Source organism: Centropristis striata, chromosome 17, assembly GCF_030273125.1.
Source record: "Centropristis striata isolate RG_2023a ecotype Rhode Island chromosome 17, C.striata_1.0, whole genome shotgun sequence".
Lineage (NCBI taxonomy): Eukaryota > Metazoa > Chordata > Actinopteri > Perciformes > Serranidae > Centropristis > Centropristis striata.
Genome location: NC_081533.1, coordinates 7704365 through 7715439, shown reverse-complemented (window position 1 = coordinate 7715439; position 11075 = coordinate 7704365). Strand labels below are relative to the sequence as shown.

Sequence of the window (11075 nt, the reverse complement as noted above, 5' to 3'; positions counted from 1 at the left end):
GTATACAGTGCAGCAGTATTAGTACACACTCTGACAGTGTAGCAGTATTAGTACACACTCTGACAGTGTAGCAGTATTAGTATACAGTGTAGCAGTATTAGTACACACTCTGACAGTGTAGCAGTATTAGTACAAAGTGTAGCAGTATTAGTACACAGTGTAGCAGTACTAGTACACACTCTGACAGTGTAGCAGTGGTAGTACACAGTGTAGCGGTATTAGTACACAGTGTAGCAGTATAAGTACATACTCTGACAGTGTAGCAGTATTAGTACACAGTGTAGCGGTATTAGTACACAGTGTAGCAGTATTAGTACATACTCTGACAGAGTAGCAGTAGTAGTACACAGTGTAGCAGTATTAGTACACAGTCTAGCAGTATTAGTACACAGTGTAGCAGTATTAGTGCACACTCTGACAGTGTAGCAGTAGTAGTACACAGTGTAGCAGTATTAGTACACAGTGTAGCAGTATTAGTGCACACTCTGACAGTGTAGCAGTATTAGTACACAGTGTAGCAGTATTAGTACACAGTGTAACAGTATTAGTACACAGTGTAGCAGTATTAGTACACAGTGTAGCAGTATTAGTGCACACTCTGACAGTGTAGCAGTATTAGTACACAGTGTAGCAGTATTAGTACACAGTGTAGCAGTATTAGTGCACACTCTGACAGTGTAGCAGTATTAGTACACAGTCTAGCAGTATTAGCACACAGTGTAACAGTATTAATACACAGTGTAGCAGTATTAGTGCACACTCTGACAGTGTAGCAGTATTAGTACACAGTCTAGCAGTATTAGTACACAGTGTTGCAGTATTAGTACACAGTGTAACAGTATTAGTACACAGTGTAGCAGTATTAGTGCACACTCTGACAGTGTAGCAGTATTAGTACACAGTCTAGCAGTATTAGTACACAGTGTTGCAGTATTAGTACACACTCTGACAGTGTAGCAGTATTAGTACACAGAGTAGCAGTATTAGTACACAGTGTAGCAGTATGAGTGCACACTCTGACAGTGAAGCAGTTGTAGTACACAGTGTAGCAGTATTCGATGTCTGAACACGTCTTTCTCCCCTCACAGCCACAGGTCCACACTGGCCTGGGTATGTTTGTGTGTGTGTGTGTGTGTGTGAGGGTGTGTGAGGAATGCAGAGTGTACTAACAGAAGCACGATACATCATCAGAACACCTTTATTGATCTGAGTGAAGCAACATGATCTCACAGAAATCCGTGAAATAGCCACGAATTTCGCTTAACTCAAAATCCGTGGAATAGCCACGGATTCGCTCAAATTTCCGTGAAACTGACACGGATTTCGCTACAATGCAAGTTAATGACATAGTCATATCCCGTGGCTATTCCAACATACAAAGTGATTATGTACATTCACTGAGTGAATATTTAGAAAATAAAACATATATTTCTCGCTACAAATGTGATCAAAATCCATTTTTATGCAGAAACTAAGTCAAAATATTGATTTTTCACTAAAAATGAGGGAACTGTCCACCATGTTTTTTGTTCTGACCGCTGGGACCTTGAAAGTCACGTGACTTGGAACAAACCAATAGCCACGGGATATGTCTGTCATTAACTTGCATTGTAGCGAAATCCGTGTCAGTTTCACGGAAATTTGAGCGATTCCGTGGCTATTCCACGGATTTTGAGTTAAGCGAAATCCGTGGCTATTTCACGGATTTCTGTGAGACCAGGTTGATTTGAGCTCTGTTAACACTTAAACCGATTATTTTTTATCTCTAGTTCTTTCTGAACTGCATCTCCCAGAATGCAGAGAGCGTGGATAAAAGGACGTCACCGTTTAAAAAAAACAAAAACAATCGACCGACCTCTTAGACACGTAACAACTGCAAAAAGATGCAGAGTCGCCTCAAGGAGACAAAAAGTAACTACAGAGGAACACAAAACGACCACAAAGACACAAAAAACTACCACAAAGACACACAAAACGGTTGTTTTAAGTCTCTCTGTGGTTGTTTTAAGTCTCTTTGAGCTTGTGTTAGGTCTGAGGCTATATTATGTCTCTTAATGAGGTATGAGGTTGTTTTAAGTCTGAAGTTTTTAAAAGTGTCTTTGTGGTTGTTTTAAGTCTCTATGAGGTTGTTTTGAGTCTCTTCGAGGTATGAGGTTGTTTTAAGGCTGATGTTGTTTTACGTCTCTTTATAGTTGTTTTAATTCTCTTTGAGGTTGATTTAAGTCTCTTTGTGGTTGTTTTAAGGCTCTTTGAGGTTGATTTAAGTCTCTTTATGGTTGTTTTAAGTCTCTTTGAGGTTTTACGTCTCTTTGTGGTTGTTTTAAGTCTCTATGATGTTGTTTTAAGTCTCTTTGAGGTTGTTTTAAGTCTTTTTGAGGTTGAGGCTTTAAACAACCAAAGTGATGCTGTTGAGAGACAGAGACTGAAAACGACCACTGTAGCTGTGTCCCAATGTCAAGGATCCTTCCTTGGTAGGATCCTTCCTTCAGAGTCGGGTCCTCCGAAGGCAAGGCAAGAGTCCTTCCTTTGACTGGTGTAATGCACAAATGGGACAGCCTTCGGAGTGTGCAGCTGTGCGTCATTGTGTAATTGGACGTCCTGCTTAACTTCAGCGCCGCTCTCGGCCTTTTGGCTAAGATCAAGTGTAGTATCTGTTCTTATCAGTTTAATAAAAAAAAATTAAAAAAAATTCAACGCCGCAATTTCAAAATCAGTTCACGACATGAATGTCTCTTTGGCATCAGCACTCTGACAGATATTTGTGAAAATGGAAGAAGATGCTTTAAGGTTGAATCTCCACGATTTATCAAGTAAAAACCATAAAGTGGATTAAACCTGAATATTTAACTGATCCTGGCTGAATTCGGCCGCTACTTAGTGCCATGAATGCAGCGGCGCATAATTCATCATGGAAATATGTTCTGTGATTTTTTATTTTTTATTTTACAGTACAGTACAATAACAGTTATTTATAAATAACAATAACGGATAATAGCGGACTTTCGGTCCCTGTAAACACAATAAAGAAATGTATAACTTTCTGAATGGCATAGTTGCACATAGTAGGCCTACATCATCATCGGACACATATAAATAAATAAACAATAACTTTAGCGACTGAGACGGCATTAATTAACTTAACCGGCAATGTATCAAGATGAAGTTTATTATATTTAAACTTAATATTCTGGCATATGCTTATTCATATGTTTTTGCTTGACTTTGAACACACGTTTTGTAAGTTATGTGATAACATTCAGTGTAAACTGAAAATATCTACATATTTAAATGCATATTGCGCCGCCGGCGTCGCTGTTTCTACGCTCGCCATTTTTAAATCTCCCGGTAGACCGGTGTGCGCAATGCTTTATGGGTAGTCGGAGCGCACGGAGGATACACACATGCATCCTCGGAATTTGGGCAAAAGAAGGACTCTGTCCTCCGGAGCATCCTCGACATTGGGACAGTCCTTCGGCGGATGTCGATGACGTGGCATCCTTCAAATCCAGCCGTTTGAGCATCCTTCCTTGACATTGGGACACAGCCAGAGAGTCTCAGTGTGGATAGGAAGTGAACCAGACAAGCAGGAAGTGGAATAAAAGTGTGTTCCTCGGCTTTAGCATCAGATGCTAATGTTAGCATGTCAGGCTAACTAGCATGCTACCAACTTTATCAGTGTGTGAGGTCACAGGATGTTATTGTTGTTAGCTTTGACAGTTAAGGACAATATTCTGCATTGCAAGGAAATGCATGCACTGTGAGGACACTTAAACACTGTGAGGACATTTGTGCACTGCGAGGACACCCTGGCCGGTCCTCACTTGCTGTGTGAACCAGTTGACTTAAACACTTCCTAGTTTTTACTTCCGAGGCGAGCTGGGGGGTGAGTGAGCTCCACTCACAGAGAGAGAGAGACAGGAAGCAGCTCGCAGGCCGCCAGTATAAAAGTCAACTCATCTTCCTCCTTTTTACATACGAGTTCTCTCCTCCGACCCTCATCATCATCACTGAGACCCCACCTGCACAGGTAAGCCGACACATTCACACACACACGCACACACACACACTGATTATTGATTTGTTTATCGGCTCTTGGTGTTCACGTTTGATCTTTTTTGACGCTGATAAAGAAACTTTTAGTGTGTTACTGATCTATGTGTGTGTGTGTGCGTGTGCATGTGCGTGTGCGTGTGCGTGTAGGATCATGAGTTCTTCTTGGGATGCGTACGTGCAGTCTTTGGTGGCAGAAAAGAGTATCACTGACGCCGCCATCGTGGGGGCCACTCCTGGTTCAGAAAGTGTTTGGGCCTCCACGCCGAGCCTTGCCTGCATCACGGTAACACACACACACACACACACGCTGCAAATTATTTGGTTCTTACCAAGATAGAAAAAAGATTCAACAATCTTAGAAATCTTGTCAAGTGAAATTATCTGTCCATGCAGCAAGATCATTTCCCTCAGATTTAGTGCTTTTGTCTTGTTTTTAGACACACCTTTTTTGCAGTGCACACACAGAAATCATGTTAGAACTGAGAAAGTTTGGAGACATGAAGCTGCTGATCAGGGCACCACTTATTCTTCTTCTGTGGTTTTATTGTTGCAACAGTTTGTTAAAAAGAGTTGCAGAAACTCGGACACGGAGACTCATCGCTGTCTTGTTTTTTGTTGTGACCGTTGGCTCAGAGGATCAAATTAAATGTTATAAATATAATTACCAGTTAATGTTCAGAGATCAGAACTAAAACCTCCAGTTTGACAGAAGAGGATAAAGTTTAGCATGAATAAAAAAGGAACTACAGGTTTTTCTGTGAGTGTTGGGAGGTGATTCGTGCGGCAGGAAGTTCAGAAAGCTGTTTTTTCTTGAAGTGGAACTTTTTTCTCTTAGTTTCCGGGGCGCGGCTGCAGGCAAAGCGTTAGTTTAACCGCCTTATAAGGACACCATGTCGCAAAACAGCAGCAGAGACAGGAAGTGGAGACGATCGCTTCTTCTTCTCTCACACACACACACACACACACACACACACACTGCACAGCAAACAGCTAAAAGCTTTGCTCTGATTGGCTGAGTGGTTTCGGGAAGTGGTTCTGTGTGTTTGTGAGTGTGTGTGTGTGTGTGTGTGTGTGTGTGTGTGTCGTGTCTCGACTTGTCCTGCACACATTCTTCTTCTTCTTCTTCTTCTTCTTCTTCTTCTTCTTCTTCTTCTTCTGAAGCTATTCTTTAAAGTGTTCAAACCTGCTGACAAATCGGCTGCTGCACAATCATTATTCATTATTTATTATTTAATATTGTTAATTATTGCTTATTTCGTATTTAATTTGATTATAATTTATTGTTAATTATCCATTATTTATTATTTAATATGTATTATCATTTATTGTTAATTATTTATTATTTATTATTTAAAATGTTAATATTACTTATTGTTAATAATTCATTATTTATTATTTTCTATGTATTATATTTTATTTTGAATTACTCATTATTGATTATTTAATATGTATTATCATTTATTGTTCATTATTTATTATTGATTATTTATTATTTAATATGTATTATTATTTATTGTTAATTATCTAGTATTCAGTATTCATTATTTAAAATGTTAATATTACTTATTGTTAATTATTAATTATTTGTAATTTATTATTTAATATGTATGATCATTTATTGTTAATTATTAATTATTTATTTTTTATGATTTATTCTTAAATATGTACTTTAATTTTTTTTGTTTTTTGTTATGATTCATCATTTATTATTTATTATGAGAGCAGGTGAAGGCCGTGTCCCCTGTGACCGTTTTTTTATTTATATAATTAACCTGCCAGGAATTACACAGGAGGGAAGAGGAACAAATGAAAAGATAATTATTATTACGATTATTATTATGATTATGATTATGATTATTATTAATAATCATAATAATAATAATAATAATAATATTTTAAGGGCATTTCTTTATCTTAAAGGTATTTAACATTGTGAGGATGTTCTTACAACAAGTACTTGCAGGCTTTTATTTTGAAGGCCTTGCTCATCATTTAATGTTCTCATTGGTCTCTATGGGACAGATGATAACCTGTCTGTCTCTCTCTCAGCCAGATGAAATCAAGAAGCTGTGCGGTGACTCGAGTGCGATGCTTGAATGTGGCCCGAAGGTCGCAGGGAAGAAGTGCATGATGCTCCGAGACAACAGAAAGGACGAGGCACAGTTCTGCCTGCAGCTCAAGATGTCCACAAAGGACGGAGGGTTCTCCATCTGCGTCGGCGTGGCCAAGACAGGTACTGACAGAATAAAGCGGGTTCTCTGTGTCTCTTCTATACTGACATGCCCACTTTATGTCACAACCCACTAGTCTCTTTACTAACATGCCCACTGTATGCTGATAACCCACGAGTCTCCTCTTTACTGACATGCCCACTTTATGTTGACAACCCACAAGTCTCCTCTTTACTGACATGCCCACTTTATGTTGATAACCCACGAGTCTCTTTACTGACATGCCCACTTTATGTTGATAACCCACGAGTCTCTTTACTGACATGCCCACTTTATGTTGATAACCCGATGTTAACTTGTCTCTGAGTGGATAACTCTATAATCTTTGTCTGTCTCCACAGCACTGGTGATAGCTGTGGGTGGAGAAGGTGTGGGTGGAGGTCAGATGACTAACCACGTCTATAGTGTGGTTGACCACCTGCGGAAAAGCGGATATTAACTCTCCTGTCTGACGATTCCGCATTCCGATGACCCGCCCGCTCCGAGCTCCTTTAGTCTGTTTTTATTGTTGCTGTAACTGTGAACACGTGTTACTGAGTATTCACAGGTCCTGCTAAATACTGTAAACAAACATATGACTAATAAAAACTCCAACCTGTTTAGAGTGTCAGTGTCTCTGTAAGTTAATAACAATAAAATGGATATATGATGCTTTATTATTCACAACATGTATTCTTGTCACACTGTCTCTGATCGTCATATCTAATAAATAAAAGCTTTTATTAGTAGAATAACAGCTGATCCTCAAAAAACATCATAAAGCATGAAACAAATATGTCATCCGTGCACCTGAGCTCGCTCCAGTCTACAGAGCCTCCACCCGTCTGCAGAGCCTCCACCCATCTGCAGAGCCTCCACCTGTCTGTCTGCAGAGCCTCCACCTGCAGAGCCTCCACCCTCTGCAGAGCCTCCACCTGTCTGTCTGCAGAGCCTCCACCAGTCTGTCTGCAGAGCCTCCACCCGTCTGTCTGCTGAGCCTCCACCTGTCTATCTGCAGAGCCTCAACCTGCAGAGCCTCCACCCATCTGCAGAGCCTCAACCTGCAGAGCCTCCACCCATCTGCAGAGCCTCCACCTGCAGAGCCTCCACCCGTCTGCAGAGACTCCACCTGTCTTTCTGCAGAGCTTCCACCTGTCTGCCTGCCTCGTCCTGGCTTCACCTGTCGCAGGTTCTGACTCACGTCTCGATCTGAGTGACAGCCGAGTCAGTTTGAGCCTCAGATGTGCAAATTTTCAGCTTTTTTCTGTCTGTCTGTCTGTCTGTCTGTCTGTCTGTCTGCCTGCCTGCCTGCCTGCCTGCCAGTCTGTCTGTCTGTCTGTCTGTCTGTCTGTCTGCCTGCCTGCCTGCCTGTCTGTCTGTCTGTCTGTCTGTCTGTCTGTCTGTCTGTCTCTGTCTCTGTCTCTGTCTCTGCCTGCCTGCCTGTCTGTTTCTCTGCCTGTCTGTCGGTCTCTCTGACTGTTTGCCTGTCTCTCTGCCTTCCTGTCTCTGTCCCTACATGCCTGTCTCTCTCTCTGCATACCTGTCTGTCTCTCAGCCTTCAGTTTCAGATGTTTGTACCATGTTGAATGAACATGTTTGCTGTGAAGCTGAGGGGGCAGTGGCAGCAGCTCCACCTGGCTCCGCCCCCTCACCCGGTCACCCTGTCAGGTATGTTCTACAGGTTTAGGGTTGCTGAGGGAGCTGGTCAGGGGTCCTGGGTCTGGGGTCCTGAGTCCAGGGATGTGCTGTCTCACACTCACCTGACTGTTTGTTGAAGGTGGAGGTGTGTGTGTGTGTGTGTGTGTGTGTGTGTGTGTGTGTGTGTGTCCGGACAGGGACAGAGACGTTCTGCTGCGTGTTGACTGTTGGAGACACCCGTCGGACCAGCTGTGCAGGTCTGAGCCTGTTCCCTCAGCACGGCCTGCAGGCAGGGAGCGCCCTCACTATAAAACACTCTGCTTCCTCCTTCTGCCCTCACTCACTGCTCTCACTGCTCAGACTCACCTGTACAGGTAAGCTCTCTCACACACAGAAACAGACACAAACACAGACACACACAGACACACACACACAGGATATCTGGGACTTGTCAGGGTTGATTTTTATTGTTTCTATTGTATTATTGTTTTATTGTCCTGTGTGTGTGTGTGTTGGTCAGTGTGTGTATTGGACGTTGATCAGGATGTGTAATTGGACCCCTTACCTCGACCACTTGAGGGCAGAATGCAACGATAAAGAGAAATCCACACATTCACACACACACACACACACACACACTGATTATTGATTTGTTTATCGGCTCTTGGTGTTCACGTTTGATCTTTTTTGACGCTGATAAAGAAACTTTTAGTGTGTTACTGATCTATGTGTGTGCATGTGCATGTGCGTGTGCGTGTAGGATCATGAGTTCTTCTTGGGATGCGTACGTGCAGAAGTTGTTGACAGAAAAGAGTATCACTGACGCCGCCATCGTGGGGTTCGCTCCTGGTACAGAAAGTGTTTGGGCCTCCACGCCGAGCCTTGCCTGCATCACGGTAACACACACACACACACACACACACACACACACACACACACACACGCTGCAAATTATTTGGTTCTTACCAAGATAGAAAAAAGATTCAACAATCTTAGAAATCTTGTCAAGTGAAATTATCTGTCCATGCAGCAAGATCATTTCCCTCAGATTTAGAGTTTTTATCTTGTTTCTAGACACACCTTTTTTGCAGTGCACACACAGAAATCATGTTAGAACTGAGAAAGTTTGGAGACATGAAGCTGCTGATCAGGGCACCACCTATTCTTCTTCTGTGGTTTTATTGTTGCAACAATTTGTTAAAAAGAGTTTCAGAAACTCGGACACGGAGACTCATCGCTGTCTTGTTTTTGTCGTGACCGTTGGCTCAGAGGATCAAATTAAATGTTATATATATAACTAGGCCTGTAAACAGGACTGAACGGGACCGAGCCGAGTGGAGCCGTCGGGGGAGGCCATGTCAGCGGAGGCCACATCGGGTGTGGCGCTGTTGGCTCAGTCCCTATGCGTACCAAATGGTGTGTCTCCTACCACTGTGCTCGGGGTAGGGGTAAAACATGTTATTTGCTGTTGCCAGCAGGGGGCGCTATGACTGTGTGTCAATATTGACATGTGGGTGTGTTCCGTGCTGGACCCTAATCATGTGTGTGAAATTTGGGCCAGATTGGACAATGTATGGTCAAGTTATACAGTGTGGTGTGTTATGGCGAGACACCATATTTTGGCATTTTTTGGCAGGAAACCCCATTTTCAATTCAAGATGGCTGACTTCCTGTACGTTTTAGGGTATGGGTTCTTGAGACGTTTTGGTGCTTCTGGCCATGATACATGTATGTACCAAATTTCGTGTCTCTACGACATTCCTGTGTGAGGGGCTGAATTTTCTTGACTTTCAAGGGGGCGCTGTTGAGTCATTATGCCACGCCCATTCCCACGACCACTAGAATATGTAAATTTCAGTGGAGATTTATGTGTATTCCAAAATTGGTGAGTTTTTGAATATGATAAAGCCCTCAAAAAGGCGATTACTTTTTGGGATAAATAAGAATAATAATAGACGGACCAATTACAATAGGGTCCTCGCACTGTTAGTGCTCGGTCCCTAATAAAAAACGGACCAATTTCAATAGGGTCCTCGCACCGTTAGTGCTCGGTCCCTAATAAGAAACGGACCAATTTCAATAGGGTCTTCGCACCTCGGTGCTCGGTCCCTAAAAACAGACCAATTACAATAGGGTCCTTGCACCGTTAGTGCTCGGTCCCTAATAAAAAACGGACCAATTACAATAGGGTCCTTGCACCGTTTGTGCTCGGTCCCTAATAAACGGACCAATTACAATAGGGTCCTCGCACCTTCGGTGCTCAGTCCCTAATAATAAGAAACGGACCAATTTCAATAGGGTCTTCGCACCGTTAGTGCTCTGTCCCTAATAATCATTAGAAATACAATGGGGGGCCTCGCAGGTCGTTGCCTGCTCGGGACCTAATAAACGGACCAATTACAATAGGGTCCTCGCACCTTCGGTGCTAGGTCCCTAATTACCAGTTACCACACACACACACACACACAAACACACACACACACACTGTACAGCAAACAGTCAACCTAAAAGCTTCGCTCTGATTGGCTAAGTGGTTTCGGGAAGTGGTTCTGTCTGTGTGTGTGTGTGTCATGTCTCGACTTGTCCTGCACACATTCTTCTTCTTCTTCTTCTTCTTCTGAAGCTATTCTTTAAAGTGTTCAAACCTGCTGACAAATCGGCTGCTGCACAATCATTATTCATTATTTATTATTTAATATTGTGAATTATTGCTTATTTCATATTTAATTTAATTATAATTTATTGTTAATTATTCATTATTTATTATTTAATATGTATTATCATTTATTGCTAATTATTTATTATTTATTATTTAAAATGTTAATATTACTTATTGTTAATTATTAATTATTTGTAATATATTATTTCATATGTATGATCATTTCTTGTTAATAATTAATTATTAATTATTTTCTATGTATTATATTTTATTGTTAATTATTGATTATTTATTATTAAATATGTATTATATTTTATTTTTAATTACTCATTATTGATTATTTAATATGTATTATCATTTCTTGTTCATTATTTATTATTCATTATTTATTATTTAATATGTATTATTATTTATTGTTAATTATTTAGTATTTAGTATTCATTATTTAAAATGTTAATATTACTTATTGTTAATTATTAATTATTTGTAATTTATTATTTAATATGTATGATCAT

The 11075-nt window shown here is 41.0% G+C and overlaps 2 protein-coding genes and 1 non-coding gene across 3 annotated transcripts in view; all 3 read left to right on the top strand.

Annotated features, from left to right (window-relative positions):
• The first annotated feature begins 2610 nt into the window (after window positions 1–2610).
• Window positions 2611–2798, top strand: LOC131990256 (U2 spliceosomal RNA). Its single transcript, XR_009396060.1, has one exon. It is a non-coding gene; the product is annotated as a U2 spliceosomal RNA (small nuclear RNA).
• A 1181-nt stretch (window positions 2799–3979) lies between these two features.
• Window positions 3980–7033, top strand: LOC131989171 (profilin-1-like). The gene is made up of 4 exons (XM_059354372.1): window positions 3980–4027; window positions 4201–4336; window positions 6103–6286; window positions 6626–7033. The coding sequence occupies exons 2-4, from the start codon at window positions 4205–4207 to the stop codon at window positions 6721–6723; spliced, it is 414 nt and encodes a 137-aa protein (XP_059210355.1). The 5' UTR covers window positions 3980–4027; window positions 4201–4204; the 3' UTR covers window positions 6724–7033.
• An 822-nt stretch (window positions 7034–7855) lies between these two features.
• LOC131990153 (profilin-1-like) overlaps window positions 7856–11075 on the top strand; it is a 5644-nt gene continuing 2424 nt past the window's right edge. Inside the window, exons 1-3 of the mRNA XM_059355554.1 lie at window positions 7856–7931; window positions 8191–8275; window positions 8662–8797. Coding sequence (XP_059211537.1) covers window positions 7856–7931; window positions 8191–8275; window positions 8662–8797 — 297 coding nt within the window. The remainder of the gene's footprint in view (window positions 7932–8190; window positions 8276–8661; window positions 8798–11075) is intronic.